The 24,663-nt window shown below is 40.4% G+C and overlaps 1 protein-coding gene across 3 annotated transcripts in view; it reads right to left on the bottom strand.

The window, feature by feature from the left end:
* The window catches only part of ARFGEF2 (ARF guanine nucleotide exchange factor 2), a 104,973-nt gene that overhangs the window by 30,407 nt on the left and 49,903 nt on the right, over positions 1 to 24,663 (bottom strand). For all 3 annotated transcript variants that reach the window (XM_014832892.3, XM_014832882.3, XM_044747858.2), the window contains 8 exons: positions 24,439 to 24,610; positions 23,677 to 23,828; positions 21,968 to 22,096; positions 20,761 to 20,919; positions 17,153 to 17,300; positions 15,627 to 15,726; positions 10,569 to 10,609; positions 10,297 to 10,466 (listed from right to left, as the gene is read on the bottom strand). In XM_014832892.3, the coding sequence (XP_014688378.2) occupies positions 10,297 to 10,466; positions 10,569 to 10,609; positions 15,627 to 15,726; positions 17,153 to 17,300; positions 20,761 to 20,919; positions 21,968 to 22,096; positions 23,677 to 23,828; positions 24,439 to 24,610 (1,071 nt within the window). The remainder of the gene's footprint in view (positions 1 to 10,296; positions 10,467 to 10,568; positions 10,610 to 15,626; positions 15,727 to 17,152; positions 17,301 to 20,760; positions 20,920 to 21,967; positions 22,097 to 23,676; positions 23,829 to 24,438; positions 24,611 to 24,663) is intronic.

Raw genomic sequence — 24,663 nt, 5'->3', positions numbered from 1 at the left:
CCAACAGTTGTTAGCTCAGGTGCCAATCTTTAAAAAAAAATACTTTCAAAATATCCTATTTAATTTTTTTTAAAATTGTGGCAAAATACATATAAAATTTACCATCTTAACCATTTTTAAGTGTATAATCAGTAGTGTTAAATACATTTATGTTGTTGTGCAACCAATCTCCACAACTCTTTTTATTTTGCAAAACTGAAACTCTATACCCATTAGAGAACAATTCCCCACGTGCTATTTAATTTTATCCAAATGCATGAAGGGTCAAAAGACTTTAAAGTCTCTGTAAAGCCTTTTCATAGTTGCCCATGTCAGTCACCCAAAGCAAATGATTATAAGTGAGCATCATCAGCCTTGAAAAATTCAGCAGAAATATTGCAGTATTTCCTTAATATTGTACTTGTCTGTGGTCACCTACTTTTAGGGACTAGAGTTATGGGTATACATTGGGCTGGTGCTTCTCAGACTTCTCCCTCAAGAATCCCTAAAAGCAGAGCAAGGGAGTGTTTCCCACCAACACCCCGGGCAAGGGAGCCAGGGCATCGCGCAACAGCCTGCTCCAAGTGAGAAATTTCACCAACACGCAGTCTGACCTGAAAATGTTTTAGTTTTAACAAAAGTAATACTGCAGTATCATTTGTAATAAAGAAAAAGTGAAGCCACCAATAGAAAAATGGCTACATCATAATGGTGTATTCATATACATGGAATAACAAGTGGTAGTTAAAAAGAATAAACCCGGCCGTAAAAAAAGAAGGAAATCCTGTCACAGGCTATAACATGGATGAACCTTGAGAACATTATGCTAAGTGAAATAAGCCAGTCACAAAAACACAAATAGTGCACGATTCCACTCACCTGGGGTCCCTAGCGTAATCAGATTCAGAGACAGAAAGCAGAATGGTGGTCACCAGGGACTCCGGGAGGGGGAAGGGATGTGGAGTTGTTTAATGTGTAGAGTTTCAGTTTTGCAAGATGAAAAGAGTTCTGGAGATCTGTTGTACAACAATGTGAATGTACTATACACCACTGAACTATACATTTATAAATGGCTAAATGGAAAATTTTATGTTCTGTGTATTTACCACAATTAAAAAAAATAAGGAGAGTGACGTCAGCATCATGGCAAAGGGAGCTCTTCCCTTAGATATTCCCCACTGAGATACAACGAAAAGGACATTCATAAACCAAGAGAGGACACTGACACAACACAAAAGATGTCTGAGAGACCCACGCAGCCATACATCTGAAGGTGGAGGTGCTGGATGCCCCAGGAGGAACCAAAGGAGGTAAGGGGATCTTCCCTCCCTCCCTGGCAGTGACCCAGGGTGCAGGACCGCACGCATGGGTGGCTCTCTGCAGGAATGCCTTCTCTCCCCAAGTTCCCTCACAGCCCAAGGGAAAGCTCCACACAGAGGAGGCTAAGCTACAGTGGGGGTGTTTCATAAGCCAGCACCCCAGGAGAGCAGATAGTGAGGGCAGAGCAAGAAAACCCTGGGATCACACATGTGAAAGAAAGCACCCCTCCCCCCACCAGGTGCTCCAGCAAAGCTGTTTGGCCAGAGTGCCCGCTCATATGTTAGAAAAGCAGCAGCTGTGAGCAAACGAGCTGGCAACCGCAGACAGGCCGTATCACCACAGATGCCAAAGGAAAGACACAGGTGGCAAGAATCGTGGTGGGCTCAGGATACACAGCTCCTGACCCCTACCCCTCAGTGGCAGCAGGTAGAATCTGTGACTAGATACTATCACTATGAAAAGGCACAAATCCACGCCATCAAACAATATGAAGAAATATATTAATATTCCAGACCAGAAGGAAACTGACAAGCACTCAGAAATGAATCCTGAAGGCACAGAAACTTACAATCTAAATGACAGAATCCAAAATACCTATCATTAAAAAACTCAATGAGTTACAAGACAATTTAGATAGACAGTTCAATGAAAGCAGGAACAAAATTAATCAACAGAGGGAATTCTTCAGAAAAGAGATTGAAACTATAAAGAAAAACCAATCAGAAATGTTGGAGATGAAAAACACAATGGATGAGATAAAGAAAAATCTGGACTTCCTAGGTAACAGCTGATATTCTGGAGGACAGAATTAGCAATCTGGAGGACAGAAATCTAGAAATGCTTCAGATGCAGGAGGAGAGAGAACTAAGACTAAAAAGAAATGGGAAATTCTCCGAGAAATATCCAACTCAATTAGGAAATGCAACGTAAGAATAATAGATATTCAAGAGGGAGAAGCAAGGGAGAATGGAACAGAAAGCTTATTCAAAGAAATAATAGCTGAGAACTTCTCTAATCTGGGGAAGGAGGTGGAAATACAAGAGAAGCTAATACAACTCCTAATTGCATCAATGTAAAAAGACCTTCTCCAAGTCATACGGTAGCAAAACCGGCAAAAATCAATGACAAAGAAAAAATATTAAGGGCAGCAAGGCAGAAGAAAATAACCTACAAAGGAACTCCTATCAGACTTTCAGAGGATTTCTCAGCAGAAACTTTACAGGCTAGGAGAGTGGAATGATATATTCAAAATTCTGCAGGACAAAAACTTTCAGTCAAGAATACTCTATCCAACAAAAATATCCTTCAGATATGATGGAGAAATAAAAACTTTCCCATATAAACAATGGCTAAGGGACCCCCCCTTAGCCACAAGACCCCCTCTACAAGAAATGATCAAGAAGGGCCTCATACCTGGAAAAAAAAAATGGAAGGGTTTACAAAACCTTGAGCAATGAGATAAACAGGCAGAGAAAATCAGAAAATTGCAGCTCTCTATCAGAACAGGTTAGCAAAAACTTAATTATAACATTAAAGATAAAAGGGAGGAAAACATCAAAAATAACTGTAATCTTGCCATTTTAACCAGAAACTCACAACACAAGATGGAATACATTGTGATAACAATAACTTAGAAGGTGAAGAGCAATGGGATGGAATCGGCTTAGACTAAGGAAATTAAGAGGCTATCAGAAAATGGACTGTCTTATCTATGACATTTTTTTATATAAACCTCATGGTAACCACTAAACAAATAATCAGAACAGAGGCACAAATGATAAATAAAGAGAAAACTGAGAAAACCATCACAGAGAACTACCAAACTGACAGTCCGAAATACACAGGATGAGAAACAAGAGAAATACAGAACTACTGGAAAATGAATGATAAAATGGCAGCATTAAGCACTCATATATCAATAATCACTCTAAGTGTAAATGGACTGAATTCTCCAATCAAAAGACACAGGGTGGCATGATGGATTAAAAAACAAAACCCAACAATATGCTGCCTCCAGGAAACACATGTCAGTTCTAAAGACAAACACAGGCTGAGTGAAGTGATGGAGGACAATACTCCAAGCTAATGGCAAACAAAAGAAAGCAGGTGTTGCCATACTTATATCAGACAAAGTAGACTTCAACATAAAACATGCAATGAAAGACAAAAAGGGACAGTATATAATGATAAAGAGGCACTCCAACAAGAACACATAACACTTATAAATACATATGCACCAAACACAGGAGCATCAAAGTACACAGGGCAACCACTAACAAACCTAAAAGGAGATATCCAGAACAAGATAATAAAAGTAGGGGACCTCAACACCACACTGACACCAATGCATAGACCATCCAGACAGAAAGTCAACAAAGAAACAGTGGAATTAAATGGAAAACTAGACCAGAGGGACTTAATAGATAGATATAGAACATTCCATCCAAAAACAGCAGAATACACAGTCTTCTTAAGTCCCCAGGGAACATTCTCAGGATAGACCATAAGCCTCAACAAATTTAAGAAGATTGAAATCATATCAGGCATCTTTTCCTACCATAAGGCTATGAAACTAAAGTTAACTACAAGAAAAAAGCTGGGAAATTGATAAATATGTGGAGACTAAACAACATGCTACTGAACGACGAATGGATCATTGAAGAAATTAAAGAAGAGTGGCCAGCCTGGTGGCACAGTGGTTAAGTTCACACGCTCCACTCGCTGTCTGGGGTTCACGGGTTCATATACTGGGTGTGGACCTAGCACCACTCATCAAGCCACACTGTGGTGGTGTTCCACATAAAATAGAAGAAGATGGGTATAGATGTTAGCCCAGCCACAATCTTCCTCAAGCAAAAAAAAGGAAGACTGGCAACAGATGTTAGCTCAGGTCAATCTTCCTTACCAAAAAAACGAAAGAAAGAAAGAAAAGAAAAAAATTAAAGGAGAAATCAAAAAATATCTGGAGACAAATGAAAATGAAAACACACCATACTGACTCATATGGGATGCAGCAAAAGTGGTCCTAAGAGGGAAATTCATAGCAATACAGGCTCACCTTAACAAACAAGAAAAATCTCAAATAAGCAATCTCAAGCTAGATCTAACAGAATTACAAAAAGAAGAACAAACAAAGCCCAAAGTCAGCAGAAGGAGGGAAATACTAAACTTAGAGTAGAAATAAATGAAACTGAAATCAAAAAAACAGGAGAAAGGATCAATGAAACAAAGGGCTGGTTTTTTGGGAAGATAAACAAAACTGACAAGTTCTTAGCCGAACTCACTAAGAAAAAAAGAGAGAAGACTCACATAAATAAAATCAGAAATCAAAGAGGAGAAATTAGAGTGGATAGCATGGAAATACAAATGATTATAAGAGAATACTATGAAAAACTATAAGCCAACAAATTGGACAATCTAGAAGGAATGGATGAATTTTTAAGACTCCTACAACCTCCAAAAACTGAATTGAGAAGAAACAGAGAATCTGAATAGACCAATTACAAGCAAAGAGATTGAAATAGGATCCAAAAACCTCCCCAAAAATAAATGTCCAGGACTAGGTGTCTTCTCTGGAGAATTCTACCACACATTCAAAGAAGACTGTATACCTAGCCTTCTCAAAATATTCCAAAGAGTTGAAGAAGATGGAACACTTCCTAACATATTCTATGAGGCCAACATCACCCTGATCCCAAAGCCAGATAAGGACAATATAGAGAAGGAAAATTACAGGCCAACATCATTGATGAACCTAGATGCAAAAATCCTCAACAAAATATTGGCAAACTGAGTATAGCAATACCTTAAAAGGATCATTCACCATGATCAAGTGGGATTTATACCAGGGACGCAGGGATGGTTCAACATCTGCAAATCAATGTGACACATCACATTAACAAAATGAGGAATAAAAGCCACACAGGTCATCTCAATAGACACAGAGAAAGCATTTGACAAGATCCAACATGCATTTATGATAAAAACTCTGAATACAATCGATATAGAAGGAAAATATCTCAATGTAATAAAGGTCACATATGACAAACCCACAGTCAACATCATACTCAATGAGGAAAAACTGAAAGCCATCCCTCTGAAAACAGGAACAAGACAAGGGTGCCCACTCTTGCCACTCTTATTCAACATAGTACTAGAGGTTTTGGCCAGAGCAATTACGCAAGAAAAAGAAATAAAGGGAATCCAAATCTGCAGAGAAGAAGTGAAACTATCACTGTTTGCAGATGACATGACTTTATATAAAGAAAATCCTAAAGAATCCATTGGAAAACAGAAATAATCAACAACTATAGCAAAGTTGCAAGGTACAAAATCAACTTACAAAAACCAATTGCATTTCTACACTCTAATAATGAACTAACAGAAAGAGAAGTCAAGAATACAATCGCATTTACAATCGCTACAAAAAGAATAGAATACGTAGGAATAAATTTAACCAAGGAGGTGAAGGACCTATACATTGAAAACTATAAGACATTACTGAAAGAAATCGATGATGACATAAAGAAATGGAAAGATATTCCATGCACATGGGTGGGAAGAATAAATATAGTTAAAATGTCCATACTACCTAAAGTAATCTACAGATTTAATACAATCCGAATCGCAATGACATTCTTCAAGGAAACAGAACAAAGAATCCTAAAATTCGTATGAGACAACAAAAGACCTCGAATAGCTAAAGCAATTCTGACAAAAAAGAACAAAGCTGGAGGCATCACAATCTCTGACTTCAATATATGCTACAATGCTATAGTAATCAAAACAGCATGGTACTAGCACAAAAACAGACACACAGATCAATGGAACAGAACTGAAAGCCCAGAAACAAAACCACACATCTATGGACAGCTAATCTTTGACAAAGGAGCTAAGAACATAGACTAGAGAAAGGAAAGTCTCTTCAATAAATGGTGTTGGGAAAACTGGATAACCACATGCAAAAGAATGAAAGTAGACCAGTATCTTTTGCCATACAAAAAAATTAACTCAAAGTGGATCAAAGGCTTGAAGGTAAGACCTGAAACCATAAAACTCCTAAAAGGAAATATACACAGTATGCTCTTTGACATAGGTCTTAGAAGTATCTTTTTGAATACTATGTCTAGTTGGGGAAGGGAAACAAAGGAAAAATAAACAAGTGGGACTTCATTAGACTAAAGAGCCTCTGTAAGGCAAAGGAAACCAGGATCAAAACTAAAAGACAACCCACCAACTGGAAGAAAATATTTGCCAATCATATATCTGACAAGGGATTAATCTCCAAAATATACAAAGAACTCACACAACTCAACAATAAAAAAACAAACAACTTGATCAAAAAATGGGTAGAGGATATGAACAGACATTTTTCCAAAGAAGATATACAAATCACCAACAGGCACATGAAAAGATGTTCAACATCACTAATCATCAGGGAAATGCAAATCAAAACTACACTAAGATATCACCTTATACCTGTTAGAATAGCTATAATCACCAGGACAAAAAATAACAAATGTTGGAGAGGTTGTGGAGAAAAGGGAATCCTCACACACTGCTGGTGGGAATGCAAACTTGTGCAGCCACTATGGAAAACAGTATGGACATTCCTCAAAAAACTAAAAATAGAAATACCATATGACCCAGCTATCCCACTACTGGGTATTTAGCCAAAGAACTTAAAATCAACAATTCAAAGAGACTTATGCACCCGTATGTTCACTGCAGCATTATTCACAATAGCAAGACGTGGAAGCAACCTGAGTGCCCGTGGACTAACGACTGGATAAAGATGTGTTATATATACACAGCGGAATACTGCTCAGCCATAAAAAAAGACAAAATTATCCCATTTGCAACAACATGGATGGACCTGGAGGGTACTGTTAAGTGAAATAAGCCAGACTGAGAAAGAAACACCATATGATTTCACTCATATGTGGAAGATAAACTAACACACAGACAAAGAGAACAGATCAGCGGTTACCAGAGGGTAAGGGGGTTGAGGGGTGAGCATAAGGGGTGAAGCAGCACATTTATATGGTGACTGACAAATAATGTACAACCGAAATTTCACAATGTTATAAACTATTATGACCTCAATAAAATAAAAAAAGAATAAATTCATATATGCTAATGTAGATTTAACTAAGTGGAAGAATCAAGTTACAAAATGATATGTATAGTAATACTATTTATGTTTTTAGAAAAGGCAAAAGATGGGCCAGTCCCATGGCCAAGCGGTTCAGTTTGAGTGCTCCACTTCGGTGGCCCAGGGTTTGTTTCCCTGGTTGGGAGCCTGGGCGCAGACATGGCACCACTCATCAGGCCATGCTGAGGCTGCGTCCCACATAGCAGAGCCAGAAGGACCTACAACTAGAGTACACAAGTATGTACAGGGGGGCTTTGTCGGGGAGAAGAAGAAGAAGAAAAAAAGATTGGCAACAGATGTTAGCTCAGGTGCCCATCTTTAAAAAATTTTAAAAAAAGGCAAAAGAAATCAAGAGAATATTATCTATATTTCTACGAGTACATACATACGTATGTGCACAGAAGAGTATCTGGAAACACATATACCAAATTGATAATAATTAGCGATCGGGGAGGGTCCAGTTCGGGGTGGTGATGGTCAAAGGTGTTTTTAGCTGTAATTTTTTTAAGGCGTTCATGTAATGTTTGTGTAATTAGAGACTAGTAAATACAATATTCCTCTCCTGAAACTCCAGGAGGATTCAGGAATTCCTGCTTCAGGAATACACACCATGCTTATCGTGCAGCACACCAGGACACACATGTGCCCCAGTGTAGCAGAAGGGCATCACGTGACTGTTCCAATGACCCCTGCCAGAATCCTGAGAGCTGACTTACAGCTGTGCTCAGCCCTGCATTTCCCCAAACCTACGAGATTCTCATGTGCTCCAGTTCCCAAGGGGAAGCAGACATCTTTCTGAGGTGGTGGAAAGAATGAAGAGCCCCAGCGTGAGCAACTGAGTGCTCCACAACTTTGTGCCTAACAGCACTGATCAGATGGAAGGGACATCTGTAATGAAGTTGACAACCATAAAATGTCTAATTACTATCTGTCAGCCTATGTCCCAAGCTTGCCCACAAGTGGCCCATAGATAACTGAAAACTGGCATGTAGAGAATCTTGACAACAGAATTACAGGTGGGAAAAGTTACTGGTACAGGCATACCCCGTTTCATTGCTCCTTGCTTTACTGCGCCCTGCAGAGACTGCATTTTTTACAAGACTCTCCACCAGCAAAAAGATTACGACTGGCTGAAGGCTCAGATGACAGTTAGCATTTTTTAGCAATGGTATTTTTTAATTAAGCTATGTACATTTTTCTTTTAGACATAATGCTATTGCACCCTTAACAGACTACAGTATACTGTAAACATTACTTTTATATGCAGTGGGAAACGAACAAAGCGGTGTGGCTCGCTTTTCTGCAGTGGTCTGGAACTGAACTCACAACATCTCCTGTACACAACACTTGCCTGTACAAACTGATGTTTCCCCTCAGAAAGGGAGTCCCACTGAACATGAAATCTACACTTTAAAGAGTTCAGAAATATTCACCAAAACACTTTTGGACGGTTGTTTCTGAGAAGAAAAAGGATTCCACAGCTGTCAGCTGAAAGATCTTGAGGAATACACGAGCAATATTTGCTCCAGCTTAGCTGCCACGAGCTTGGGCTAGAGGACAAGGTACTATAACAGTAATGGCTTACGTTTTCTTTCTCAAGCAAGTTCACACCAATTATGCCAGCTGACCCACTAAGAATTTATTTACCCAGAATAGTGGCCAGGAGGCTGCTGAGTTATTTGATTACTTTCGATAACAGTGTTACCATTCACTCAACAAACAGCTGCTCTGGGTCATCTGCAGGCCCTTGTGGCGGTCTCCTCACTGAGATTCAGAGGAAAGGTCACCTCCAGGGAGGACTGACACACTGCAGTGCCCACCCTTTACCATCAGTTATTTTATCACACAGTGCGGGTGAGTTCCACGAGGGCAGGGACCTCATAGTCCACCACCTGGTACAAGGTACTCACAGAGTTTGTTAAACACATGGGGTGCTGGGAGGTACCCTACTTTGAGCTGATAAGGAAATAAAATAAACAAGGAACTTTGATTAGCTGATGTATCAAGTCAGGAGCAAGACTCCATTTGACAATGCCCTATTTCAGTGGGGTCCTGGAGCAGGTTCGCAGCTACCCATGAGAGCCAACAGCGCCCAACTCTTCCTTAACCTGAATTTAGTGACACCATATTGCTAGCTTTCAATCGGTCATGGTGGGGTATTTACCCCACAGAAATCAGCAGATGCTACAAATCATTTACCAGTACTCTACTCTTCCACCCCCAGTGCAGACTACTTCTTCTATTCAAAGTAGAGAGAGCAATTTTCTTTTCTATAAATGTTTTTTACTAACATTATTTTTAAGCATCTGTATTACAACTCTTTATCGCCAGGCCTGAGAAATTTTTTTGAAATCATGAAATGTGTTTTGATAGGAAACAGTGTTATTAAGCTGTTACTTTTCCCCTAAGAGCCACATGACATCACACATACATATCCACACATACATAATACACATATTCTTCTGATTTCCTTTTATTTGTTCAACATATATGTGCATTGTGTCTACATGTATATAATGAAACCCCTAGTGGAGAGAAAGAAGTTTAGTCTAGTTTTCTCTCAGTAGTTGTCAATTTCAGAACACAGAAGTTTCTGATATAAAAATAAATGTTGGTTTCCTTGACAAAGGTTTCAGAAGAGTGGTGGAAATGGAAGCCAGAATACAAGTAGTAGTGACATTTAATAGTGAAACCATATATGCTATTATTTCTATTGAGCTGTCCTTGACTCCACAGAGAAAATGAATTATAGATATCTAAAAGCTTGATCACTTCTTTTTTGAATTTAGTTCCCTGCCTTTTTCTGGACATTGAGGGAGTGGCTTTTGAATCTGAAGAGTTACCTTATTGAAATGATCTCCAATCACGTGCCATATCCGGGACCACTGTAGTCGGATCCGATTCATGTTGTAGTATGATATCTCCACAATCTTCTGCAAGCTGAACATGCGGGGATGGTGGGGGGAAGCCAGCTCGTCCATGGACACGGCACACAGCCAGCGGACAAAGTCAACTACAAGCCAGACCCAACAACAAACGTGAGGTCTCATTAGTAATGGTCAGACAGTCACAACATGAGGCTTCTACAGTTGTCATAGGTAAGTTAAACACATACCTATTGCATTTCCATCCAGTCTGGTAGATCCAGTAAAAATTCTAGGAAGATAATTCCAGACATAATAAAATAAAAATTATATTTGGAGGCTGCAGTTTCAATTTCAAACACTCAGAAAAGGCAGAAAAGAAATATTTCAGGTCTGGCACCACCACTAAAATAAATGACGAGGCATTAGAGATATAGAACTGGTCAGTGAACTGAGTTGAGACCAGAAATGCCTATACCGATAGAAAGAGAAAATAACACAGCAACAGGAGGGGAAGACAGCCAAAATATAATAGCACGTGCTGTCAAAACAGTGGGAGTGGCAGAGCGAGGACCTCGAAAAAAGCTGCTTCTCCATAAGAACAACAAAAAAACTGGCAAAGAGGAGCCAGTCCAGTGGTGTAGTGGTTAAATTTGCACCCTCCACTTTGGCAGCCCAGGGTTCACCGGTTGGGATGCCAGAAACGGACATACGTGCTGCTCATCAAGCCATACTGTGGCAGGCATCCCACATATAAAATAGAGGAAGATGGGCACAGATGTTGGCTCAGGGCCAATCTCCCTTAGCAAAAAGAGGAGGATTGGTGGCAGATGGTAGCTCAGGGCTAATCTTCCTCAAAAAAAAAAAAAAAAAAACTGGCAAAGAATTACCAAAATCAACTTTTTCAGAACTGAATTCTGGAAATTACCAAAGGCTTGTAAAAACATTTATTCAAGAAAAATGGCTGAATCTTGGTATGAATAATGAATGTTGTAGGGTTTTATCTTGGCCTATTTCCACAGCCCTCTCCCCAGCTCCAGAGAAGGCTCAAAGACCAAAAGCTTCCAAGTCAGAGTAACTGTGAAACCAGCAGCTTGTAGCCACTGGAGAGAACAGAACAGTCTTGGAATTCCCCAAAAACACCATTCTCAGAGAACTGACATGATCTGACCTGCCTGGAAATACCCTGGAAAACTCCCATTTGGGGGATTTGTCATTATTTGACCTGACTCGGACCTCATTCAGTGCAAAAAGCCTTTTCTCTGAGGGCTTTTATCAAAGACAATCCATAGCAACTGTTTAATTCTGCAGCTCCGTGAGGCAGCAATAACAACTGGGGCAAACAAGGCCCTGGACAAAAACTTAAAGGCAAAGCTGGGAATGAGGTGTGCACTGGAGGCTTTAAAAAGCTCCAATATATTCCTGGGATTCTAGACAGCCACTGCATGTGTAAGGCTTTGCACAGCCCCATGAGAGATATGAGAAGGCACTAAGCTCTCATCATTTCCTGGCCTTAAGGCTCTACATGAGCAAGAACTAAAAGCAAAAGCAGAGTTGTGCATTGCTTGTCTGAGCATCAATGGAGCGCCTCAAAATGCACACAGAACCCCTCAACAAAGGCTGGGAGACCTAACAGTCCTGGGCATTTCAGGAAATCTCTAATTCTTAGCTGACCACTAAGGCTAACTGAGCAGACAGTGGCCACATGCAAAAAGAATACAAACTTTATATAATTAGTTCACGAAAGCCACTAAATAAACAAATAGCAATGACAACAACAACAATAAACCCTAGGTGGGAGGTGGGGAATCTGATATGCAAGGTTGCCACATTATATTATTTAACATGTCCAGTTTTCAACAAAAAATTGCCAGACATTCAAAGAAACAAGAAAGGATGGTCTTTTCCTAGAAAAAGAACAACGGAAACTGTCCTTGAGGAAGCCCAGGTGTCAAATTTACTAGACAAAGTTTTAAAGTTATCTTAAATATGTTTAGAGAACTAAAAGAAGGTATGAGAACAATGTCTCATCAAACAGAGAGTAGTAATAAATACAGAGAAATGATAAAAAAGAACCAAAGAGAAATTCTGGAGTTGAAATGAAAAATTCACTGGAGGGGCTCAAGAGCAGTTCTGAGCTGACAAAAGAATTAGTGAACTTGAAAACAAGTCAAATGAGGTTATTCAATGTGATGAACAGAAATAAAAAAGAATTTAAAAAAACGAACAGAGCCTCAGAGATCTGTGGGGCACCATCAAGTATACCAACATACACACAAGAGGAGACTTAAAAAGGGAGGAAAGAAAGAGGCTGAAAGAATTTTTGAAGAAAAAATGGCTAAAAACTTCCCAAATTTGATGAAAAACAACAATCTATACATCCAAGAAGCTCAACAAAATCCAAGTAAGATAAATTCAGAGATCACACTCAGACACATAATCAAACTGCTGAAAGCCAAAGACAACGAAAGGATCCCGAAAGTAGCAACAGAGCAGTTGTCAGATATAAGGGAGCTTAAATAAGATTAACAGCTGATTTCTCATCAGAAACCATGGAGCCCGAAAGGCAGTGGGGTAACATATTCAACATGCTGAAAGAAAGACTATCAACCAAGATTTCTACATCCAGCAAAACCAACCTTCAAAAATGAAGGAGAAATTAAAATAGTCTGAGATAAACAAAACTGAGAGAATTCGTTGTTAAGAGATCTACCCTACTAGAAATCCTAAAGGAAGTACTTCAGGTTGAAATGAAAGCATACTAGATAACTCAAAATCATATGAAGAAATAAAGGCACTGGTAAAGGTTACTATACAAGGAAATACAAAAGATAATGTCAACGTATTTTTTGTTTGTAACTCATTTTATCTATCGATTTAAAAGACAACTGCAAAAAGTAATAATTATAAATCTGTGTGGCTGGGCATACATGTATAAAGATAGAATTTGTAGGACAATCACAGCACAAAGGAGGGGGGTGAAAATGAAGCTATACAGGAGCCAAGATTTTTCATACTATTGAAATTAAGTTGATATTAATTCAAAGTAGAATGTTAGAAGTTAAGATATTGATCATAATCCCTAAGGCAATCAGTAAGAAAATAACTCAAAATACAGCAAAGGAGGGGCCAGCCCTGTGGCTGAGTGGTAAAGTTTGTGCGCTCTGCTGCAAAGGCCCAGGGTTTCACTGGTTCGAATCCTGGGTGCCGACATGGCATCACTCATCAGGCCACGCTGAGGCAGCATCCCACATGCCACAACTAGAAGGATCCACAGCTAAAAATACACAACTATGTACTGGGGGGCTTTGGGAGAAAAAGGAAAAATAAAATCTTAAAAAAAAAATACAGTAAAGGAAACGGCAAGAAAAGCAAAATGATACGCCAGGAAATATCCGTTTAACACAAAAGAAAGCAGTAATAACGGAGGAATAGGGGATCAAAAAAGACATAACACATGTTTAAAAATAACACATATAAATCCCACCTACCAGCAATTACATTAAATGTAAACGGATTAAACACTCCAATCCAAAGGAAGAGACTGGCAGAATGGATTAAAATAAACATGGTCCAACCATATGCTACCTAAAGAGACTCACTTTAGATTCAAAGACACAAATACGCTGAAAATAAAAGTATGGAAAAAGATATAAAACATCCAAACATTAACCAAAAGAAAACCAGAGTGGCTGTACTAATAGACAAAACAGACTTAAAACAAAAATCATTACTAGAGACAAAGAACATTTTATAATGATAAAAGGTTTAATCTATCAGGAAAACATAACAATTATAAACATATATCCATCCAACAACAGAGCCCCCAAATCATGAGGCAAAAAATATAGAACTGAAAGGGATAAATAGGCAATTCAACAATGTTCAGAATCGGCAAATCTATATAGACAGAAAGTAGATTAGTGGCTACAGGGACTGGTGAGGAAAGAAATGGGGAGTGACCGCTAAGAATGGGACTTCTTTACGGGGTGACAAAAACCCTCTGAAATTAAATAGTGGTGATAGCTGCACAACTCTGAATATACAAAAAACCACTAAAGTGTACATTTTAAAACAGTAAATCTAGTGGTATGTGAATTACATCTCAATTTTTAAAAATGTGAATAGCACACAACAAGGTGCTGGGCAAGACTGCTACTGTCCACTATCTGGCTAAAGCAGAGAAACAGGAAAGAAACGTGTCGCTAATGGAAGAGTAAACATCGTTCTATTAGCTTAAACCTGACTGAAAAAAGTAAGGAAAACACGTCAAAAGTACATTACAGAGAACATCTCTGTTGGAGATGAGCAGAGAAGCAACAGGAGCAAAGTAATCAAAACACACTGATAAAGAGTGTAAAATACTAAGAGGACTGTTTGAGAGCAATACAAATTACGTTAAAAACTCTATACTGCTATCATCTCAAAACTGTCTATATTTAATGCACTGGGATAGGTCATTAACCAAATGAACAGCAGTATATACGATTATTTAATGGTAATTTTCAGAAGTTTGTTGATTTAAAGAAAATTCACTTTTTTTTTTTATTTAGGAAGATTAGCCCTGAGCTAACATCGGCTGCCAATCCTCCTCTTTTTGCTGAGGAAGACTGGCCCTGAGCTAATATCCGTGCCCATCTTCCTCCACTTTATATGAGGGACACCTACCACAGCATGGCTTGCCAAGCAGTGCCATGTCCACACCTGGGATCCAAGCTGGCGAACCCCGCGTCACCCAAGTGGAACGTGTGAACTTAACCACTGCGCCACCAGGCCAGCCCCAAGAAAATTCACATTTTAAGCACTTGTACCTAATGAACGTCTTCAAATAAGAATATCTATATTTCTCCTGGATGTTTAGGTCAAGGTTCAAGTAAACAGAAATGATGGAAAGGTTTTGAGGAAAAAGAAATGGAAATCGTCAACTTGGCCAACTCTCACTTAAGCATAGGCTTTAAATCTTAAACCCTTCTTCAAAGTTTTTAAAAAGTAATTTCTACTAAGGAAACAAGGTAATTTAAAACATCAGCACGTACAAAAACTCTTGTTTTTGACATAATTTGGTCACAACGTTAAAGTTAAATTTTTTTTAAAAAGGTCATGATGCAATTCAAGGTCAAAATTCAAATGAATGTGAAGGTTATTAGTAGCTGTGGATCACATGTGCCACTTTTAATCTTTCTTTTGAGTGATCTGGAGCTGACAACACTTAAAACAGTTAAACAAATTAGGAATCATGCATACCAGTAACTACACAGAGGGTGCCAAGCCACTAGTAATCCAGCTTCACTGGAGAACAAGATTATTACCTGTCTACAGCTACAACCACACTCTGCGAGCTCGTCTCACCAACTGATTCCTGGAAGCTGGCCATCTGTCTTTTATCCACTCCACCAGTCACCAAATTACCTGAAACACAATGCACAAAATCAACAGTGCTTCAAAAACAATCAAGTATCTTAGAACAAAGAAATTCTGTGGCATCAATCTGCAGAGACAAGAGACATAAACGAGAATGGTTTGCAGTCAAAAACAACCTTCAACTGGTGACAGAATAAAATTAAATTTAGGTTCTGGCATTTGGCATTTAAAATACATTCTTAATACAAGCTCCCTTGTTTATACTAACCATCTCCCTTTCCTAACAGGCTGTTACATTTTTAGGGTATTAAATGCCTGTATTTAGAAAAACAAATTCAAACTAATCTGATACTAACCCAGAACTCCTAGAACGAGTAAGGGCTTACAGCTGCAGAATGTTTGGCATTCTCAGGATTTCCCTCCAGTCATTCTCACATGTACCCTAAGAAGTAGGTGCTATTACCATTCCCCATTTTCAGAGTCCACGCTTTCAATCATTATGCTGTACTATTCCAACCACTGTGTGTAGGACCAAGGAGCCTGCTCTTGGCAATGAGACGGCCTGGGTCTGAAACCTACCTCTGCCGCTTCCTTGCAGTGTGACATTGCTCAGGTCACTTCACCCCAGTGCCTCACTTTCCTCATTTACAAATGGGGAAGATAAGTCCCAATCTCACTGAATTGTTATGAGAAGTAAACGAGTTAAAACATATAAACTGAGTGCTTAGAATGTGGACTGGCATGTTTGTTTGCCCCATTTACTATTATCATCATTATGTTATATCACTGACAAGAGAATCTCTCAATTCAACAGCCAGAAATAATTCTACTTTCATATGAATACCGTTTAATAAAAGCCCCCCCAAATGAACATGGGAGAGATGTTGAATTTACCTTTTTTAAAATCTAGAGAACCGCATACTCACTCCTCTAATACCAGATACTAAAGCTGTAGCCTTTCTTTTCTTTTTTTTTTGTTGAGGAAGATTAGCTCTGAGCTAACATCTGCTGCCAATCCTCCTCTTTTTGCTGAGGAAGACTGGCCCTGAGCTAACATCCATGCCCATCTTCCTCCACCTCCTATGTGGGATGCTTGCCACACCATGGCTTGACAAGTGGTGCGTAGGTCTGTACCCATGATCCCAACCAGAGAACCCCAGGCAGCCAAAGCAGAACGTGTGAACTTAGCCACTGTGTCACTGGGCCAGCCCAAAGCTGTAGCCTTGCTAAAGCAACACAGTTACACATATAGAAAGAAAAGTTATGCACCCTGGTGATTTTTATAAAATAGGCATTTACTCGACAGTTCAATCATAATTAAGACAGCTAAAGAAGCACTTCCACTTCCATTAATAAACACACTGTCAGCTGGCACATAAGAAAGATTGGTTTACGTGACAGTCTTGACGAGACAAGCGTTTCATTCGGTTAACTTGCGAATCCACGACAGCCAGCTCTGGGGCCAGTGTCTTACCGAGGCCGAGGCCCATAAACTCTTCTCCTGCCATCGTGTGGCCCTTCAGGCTCCCTTCTCTTTCACGTCCAGACCCAGACAGGTAGCGGGTCTTCACTCCGGTTCCTATCAGCTGAGCAAGCTCCAGCTGGCTGATGCATTTCAAGATCTAACAAAAAGAAGGCATGAAGAATGAGGTCCCACTTCACAGCCTGAAAAGGGCCCTGCAATCTTAGTCATTAAAGAGTTCTTTGCAACACACAGCTTTTCAGATGAGAATAAAATCTGAGGGTCTTAGGATGGCTTCCCTAGTCCTAGCTAGGCAACCCACTGAATGTGGACCTGGATGACAGACTTCACGTTTTTTTTTTTTTTAACTATTAAAAAGGGAAAGAGAAAACGAGCGAAAGAAAAGCTGACACAATCGAGTTATGCCATATAGATATTTAATTATACAAATTTAATAAGTGCTCAGTAAAGAAAGAAAAAGCATTTGATTGGAGCAGGGGATTCCAGCCCACAACACTCAGTAAGTGCACCATCTAGAAGGACACCACCCCCACCTCCCTTGTACTCTGCTTTCAGACACACACACTAGCCTCCATGGCCTCCCTGCTACTCCTTTTACTTGACATGTGTGGCCCTATCCCAGAGCCTTTGCCCTTGCTGTTCCTTATGCCTGGAACACGGGCCTTATGCTCTTCCCTGACTCACCCCGTAGGTTCCCAGCTCAGACATGTGTCCTTCAGAGAGACCTCTCTTGATCACCCCGAGATCACACAACTTTCCCATCACCATCCCTTGGTCATATTCTTTTTCTTATTACCTACCACTTTTTGGCATTATGACATACATTTATTCGTTTGTTCTCTACCTTAAGTGCCACCACGGCATTAACCCCATCTTGTTCACTGCTGAAGCCCCAGCACTGAAAACAGTCGGTGATTATTATTTGGATAACTGAATGAATACCAATGTGCTCTAGAACAGGAGTGCAGTGGGAGAAAAGACTGTGTCTTTCAGCCTTCCGGGGTGGTTCTGGTGCTCGGGAATGCATTCCTGCACACAAGCCCCCTCTCACCTGGAGCCCACCTAAAGAAACAGAAATTGGTTTCATCTTCTATGGGGGAAAAACTGGCTGCATGAAACTTACTGAGGTTCAGCATGCAGATCTCCAGGTAAACCCTTCCTAAGGAATTGTCATGGGAACTTCCGACGAAAGCTGAGCTTAGCCTTTCATGCTGACCTTACAATTCAATCCCAGAGCACAGGACTCCACTGTACCCCTGAGCACTCTGAGAATTCTTCCTGGAGAGAGGTACTTCATTCTACCAAAGAGAGCCATCCCGATTGTTCCACGCAGCATGATGCTATTAAATCGTTACCAGTAAACTATCAATGCCCTCCCTCTCCTAGAAGCTGGGGACAGCTGGAGTCTCAAATATGTTAACAACACTGATGGCCAGACTTATTAGGCTCCAACCTGATTTCTCAAGGTTTCTGACCATTAAATAGCTGCTTAATTCATTTTTAAAATTTCTAGGTGCTGCTATATACTTGGCAACCAGCAGGAATGCCACACTGATCATACTGCTCAGGTTAAAAAAAGTTCTATGAGAGAAAGCAGCTATTTATTGATTCACTAGGTACTGTGACTCAGAAGATAGGGAATTATCTCCTTAAAAAAGCACACAACTGAAAAAAACCCAACAACTCCTCCCCTCACCCAAAAACCCCCATCTTTTCTAATATGGAAGACTCCAGAGTTGTGATCGAGAAAGGAAAGGCTAGGTGAAAAGGGACAAAGGTATGTGCCATGATGATGATGACGACGACGATGATGACGGTAACAGCTAAAAGCCAGAGTGCTTACCACTTGCCAAATATCGTTCTAAACTAACTCCTTTCCCTATATTAACTCCTTTACATTCTCACAACCACTCTACAAAGGTTGTACAGAGGAGGATGAGGCTCAAAGACTAAGTAACCTGCCATGCCATACAGGAGGAAGAGGAAGAGGTGGGTACCCAGAGCGGACCCCAGCAATCTGGCTCCAGGCCTTTCTCCTTAACTACTGGGTCCTGGGGGGGGGGGGGGGGGGGCGGGGGCGGGTAGCAATTTTCTCTCTAGGTCATCACAGTCCCCATCACTCTCCATGCTCTTATCTCTACTCTTTTATAGTTTTCTCTCTAAAACAAAAAGTAACAAATGTAGACAGAGAAATTAGAAATTAGAATTTAAGGAAAAAAGAAGAAAATAAATCACCTCCATAATTCTATTACTCAGGATGTTAACATTTTTGTTTATCTTTTCAAATCTCACTCTCTGTGTATGTCTGGCACAAGGAACGATGCCTCACAATGTTTTACGATGACTTTTTATTTAATATACTGTGACTATGTTCCCACAACATTAGATACTCTTTAATAACATCTTTATCTTTCCTCTCTCCAGTTTCTTTTAATCCATAGGTCCCCCCCCATCTACTATTTTTCTTGCAATTTGCTGAGGAACCTGGCATTTACTCTGAGGATCTGTCATATCCTCGAGTTTGCAAACTGCATTCTCATGATATCATCTGCCATGCTACTCTGTACCCTGTATTTCCTGTAAACCGGCAGTAGAGGCTTGAATTGACTCAGATTTGAGTTTTGGCCGAAACATTCCTTAGGTGGTGGTGTGTACTTCCATTGGGGAGCACATCACGTCTGCTTGTCTCTCCATCATTTTAAATGGCCACATAACACTCTAAGGAACGGTATGCCCTATCTTTTTTAAAAAAGACAATCTCTCAGTGTTGGGGCATCTAGGCTGTTTCTGATCCAATCTTTCCCCTAGAACAACTAAAATACTGACAAATGACCTTTCAAACACATTTGCACATGACTAATTATTTCCTTAGGCGAGAATCTTAAGAATATTGTTTAGTTAAATTAAAATATGAACCCAGTGGCAATCTCCTAATGGCTCATTGTAAATGTCGACCTCTTTTTTTTAGATACACTTAGGAGAGAAATCAAGCTCCTGGCTTTGTCTTGAATCTACTCACTGATTTAGCGCTCCCAGGAGGCGCATAAGGACTTGGGGAACGTGGCGTTACTGTGGGAAGGAAGTTGCTGCAAGAGAAGTGCACTCTGTGAGGACACTGGCAGCCGGGTACAGGAGCACTTCGTGAGGACCACGTTTCACCTGCCACAGCTCCAGAGAGCTGACTTTCAGATACACGAGGTATTTGGCTTTTTTTTTGGTTATTTGGGTTTTTTTTAAGATTTTATTTTTCCTTTTTCTCCCCAAAGGCCCCTAGTACACAGTTGTGTATTTTTAGTTGTGGGTCCTTCTAGTTGTGGCATATGGGATGCTGCCTCAGCATGGCCTAACGAGTGGTACCATGTCTGTGCCCAGGATCTGAACCAGCGAAACCCTGGGCCACCAAAGCAGAGCGCGCGAACTTCACCACTTGGACACAGGGCCAGCCCACGAGGTATTTGAGAATGAGAGAAAACCCAGAGTGAAGTTAGGCTTGACTTCAGAAAAATGGACTCGACCAAAGAGAGACTGACACTGAATAAACGAATGCTGGCAGTCATCCTAAGGAAAGGCAATTACCAGGCTTTCAAAGAGACACACACCTCATGCCAGGAATTCCCAAGGTAATTGCCGTCGGTGTGAGCCACTGTAATAAGCGTCTTTATGGTGTCAATGTTTTTCTGCTTCATTTCCGTGATGCTGGAGCTGGCTGTCAGCAGGGAGAAGCGAGCAAGAGCCTGAACGTAGGCATCTCGTTCCAGCTGTAACAGAAGCCCAATAGAGAACACTGAGATTCCATCCTTAGCATGACTGTTTTCACATCTATGGGACTGTGCACTGGGCTTCTCTGATCCCTTCTGTACACACGCTGACAGGCTTCATGCACATTAACACGCCAGTTATTTCATGCTGGTATCCTCCTGCTATCAGAACATCCCAGTGAGGCTCCCTACACACTGCATGTTTGAGAACTAGCCCTCTCCTTTCCAAATGACCTCAAACTTACGTTCCATTCCCTTTGGAAGGAGCGCAGGAGGAATCTGTTGAATGCTAAGACTGTCACACAAATTTTATTATCTGTGACACTCCTGATCTATTTTTTCAAGTTGACAAGTGAGGAGATAAAGCATGTCTCAGAGAAGTTGGCTGGGCCAGTGTCACATGGCTAGAGAAGTAGCAGAGCTGGGTTTTGAAACCCAGACTGTCTGATGTCAAAGCCCGTGGTCTTCACATGAAAGAAAACGTCTAACCATAAAATAAATGGGAACAGAAGATTGAGTTTTTCAAAATAAATGGTTGCAAATTCTTACTGACTTAGAAAACGATGTGTGGGATTGACAAGTTCCTGATTTCATAACAGTTTGAGAATTGTATTTTGTTTATTTGCTTGAATTTTTGAAGATTTCAAAAGGTTTACAGACATATTCATTTTGCATTGGACTATTTGTTTCCCCTAGAAAAGACCTGGAAATAAGGAAAATTATAATAAAAACTGATTTTAAAAGGAAAAATACTATTTTAAGCACTAGGGCAGGCAAGTTAGGCAGATAGGAAGGCTGCTCTGTCAAATCCAATCAAGTAGCTGGACCCCACCTACCTTCAAAGAAGGCTTTAATCCAAATCTCTGATTTTTTCCCCTAATGTGGCCGCTGCCAGCACAAATCTCTGGACTTCTTCTCAGTGCGCATGAAAGGAGTTTGCTGAGACTTTTTTGGCTAATTGGAAAATGACTGATAGTTTCTAAGTTTTGCCAAATCTAAAAGAACACAGCCCACCAGCATCTCAAGGGCGTTGCTAACTTACACCCACCTGCATTCCAAAGATGCAGGCAATCCGGATTGCACATCGGATGCCTTCCAAACACAGGGAGGCCACTTCAGTGTCGTCACAGTTCTGCAGTCCAATGCTATAGGCTGCCAACAGTGGTGTCCACACCAGCTACCAAGGAAGGAAGGTTTCAATAACGTTTAGAATTTCAGCATGGGTAGAGTTCTGAGAGGCCACACTGTTAGTTATGAGCACGGCCAGGATGCCAAATTCACTGTGATTTTGATTTCAATCTATTCCATCCACAATATTAAACCGTTCCTCCTAAACCGTGGTCAAAGCTATCACTATAGATATGCCATTTACTAAACGTACAGTTCAAAAGAAGGATGGTAAATATGTGACTAGTGTGCCATCACTGCATCTGCCTGCGCTCATGGCAGATATCACTAATCAATCAGAGATCCCACTTCATGCTGTCTATTGAGGGCTCGAGAATCAATCCTTCTTCACACAGTGCAGCAAGCAACCATTACGAATCAGAGTCTGGCACGCAAAATAAAACCTATAAGCAACTTATGTCCCATAAACTTAGTTTACTGAAAGGTTCCTAATTAAAATTATTTAGACTTTACTTTTCCTCCAATTTTCTTGTGAATTCCCCGAAAATAAAAGCTCACAAAAATCTAGAAGTGATCAACTAACAGGTTATTAACAGTTACTATGAAAACATCTTAGAGAAGGGGCTGGCCCCGTGGCCGAGTGGTTAAGTTCGCACGCTCTGCTGCAGGCAGCCCAGTGTTTCATTGGTTCGAATCCTGGGCACAGACATGGCACTGCTCATCAAACCACGCTGAGGCAGCGTCCCACATGCCACAATGAGAAAGACCCACAGCGAAGAATATACAACTATGTACTTTCTCAAAAAAGAAAAAGGAAAAATAAAAATCTTTAAAAAATATAAAAAATAAAAAATAAAAAAAAACTTAGAGAAGAATGAGTGCTATGTATATAGAACGTGTATCTTTTCTAGACATTTTCATCTGTTGCCAATCTTTTCTTCTTCTTCTTCTTCTTCTCCCCAAAGCCCCCCAGCACATAGTTGTAAATTCTAGTTGTAGGTCCTTCTGGCTGTGCTATGTGGGATGCTGCCTCAGCACGACTTGATGAGCAGTGCTAGGACTGCACCCAGGACCCGAACTGGCAAAACCCGGGGCTGCCAAAGTGGCGTGCATGAACTTTACTCAGCCACGGGCTGGCCCCCTTTTCCTCTATTTTAAAAATAGAGATACCTCAGGATACTGTCTTTCACCTCCACCTAATCTCATCTGATAAACTAACCCTGAGGCCACTGAGATGAGATATAACAATAAAACTGTCTCTTTTGCCTGAACAATTATTAATTCAGTCAATCCCCCCAGCCACCCTTACAGTAACCCTGTATCTGTCTCCATTTTACAGATGATGAACAGAGAGACTGAGTAACCTAACCAAGCTCACAGAGCTACATAGTGGCAAAGGCAGGACTGAAACCAGATGTTCTGACTGGAGAGCCCTTGCTTTTGGCTGGTGCTGGCATGTCCCCAGCGTCATCAGAGGGCTTCTAGGAAGGACTCACTTTAGTTACTGTTCAGAAAGAAACACCCGGACTTGGCCTTTCCTCTCAATCTCTTCACCATTATCAACTTGCTGGTTAGCAGGTCAACTCCAGAATCGGGCTTAGCCACGTCCTGACTTCTCAGGATACTCACTTTGAACATGGGCCGGACGTGGTCCAAGTGAGTGGCACTTGTAAACGGGGCTTTAGCGTGGCTCACAGCCTCCATCAGAGCTTTGGCTGTCTTCGCCATTTGCTCCATCTCCAAATTGTACAGGAGCCGCCGCTGCTTTTCACTAGCTACACCTACAAAGAAAGAATAACAGCAGCTGACACTCACTGAGTGCTTGCCACGTGCCGGGCACTGTTTCAGAAGACTTACAATCACTAACTCACAAATCCTCTCAACCCCCTCATAAGTCTGTTACAAACATTATCATCATTCTACTGAGGGGAAAATGAGGCACAGAGCAATTAAGTTACTTGCCCAGGGTCACAGAGCTCACAAGCAGTAGAGCTGGGACTCGAACCCAGGCAGTGTGGCTCTACAGCCTGTGCTTCAGGCTCCACACTCTGCTGCCTCTCAAACAAAGAAACAGCTTCACAGGGGTCTTAACTAAGAGAATTCTAATCAAAGTTGGCATAATCACCATTGGTATTAAAGTTTTAAGGAATATTTTTGGGGAGTCATTTAGCTCTCAGATTATTTATTTTAAATTCTCTCTTGTAACTAATTACAAATCTAGCAAGAAGATGCTGATATGAGAACCAACATAAGCATAATAATTAATTTAACCACATTTCTTATTCTGATATCTAGATATGCAAATTAAAGCAATCATCAGGAATTAATCATGTAATTCCTGATACACTCAAAAACTGGAATTAATAGAAATAATTTGCCATTAGACCTTACTCTGCTTAGTAGATTTGGTTGCGATCGTATGCTCTTTTGTTTCTTTCATTGCAATTTTCTTGCCTTCTATCTCTTCATAAATGCTTGAGAGATATTCTTCTGGTAGATCTTTACTATCATTGATACCCCGATTCATTTTAATATACTGCTCTTTTGTCATTTTATTTTTCACCTGAAATTTTAAAAAATTAACAAACCATTTAGAAAACATCCAATGGCCCACAT

Source organism: Equus asinus, chromosome 15, assembly GCF_041296235.1.
Source record: "Equus asinus isolate D_3611 breed Donkey chromosome 15, EquAss-T2T_v2, whole genome shotgun sequence".
Classification (NCBI taxonomy): Eukaryota; Metazoa; Chordata; class Mammalia; order Perissodactyla; family Equidae; genus Equus; species Equus asinus.
The sequence above is the reverse complement of the archived record's forward strand: the minus strand, read 5'-3'. Positions and strand labels throughout refer to the sequence as shown.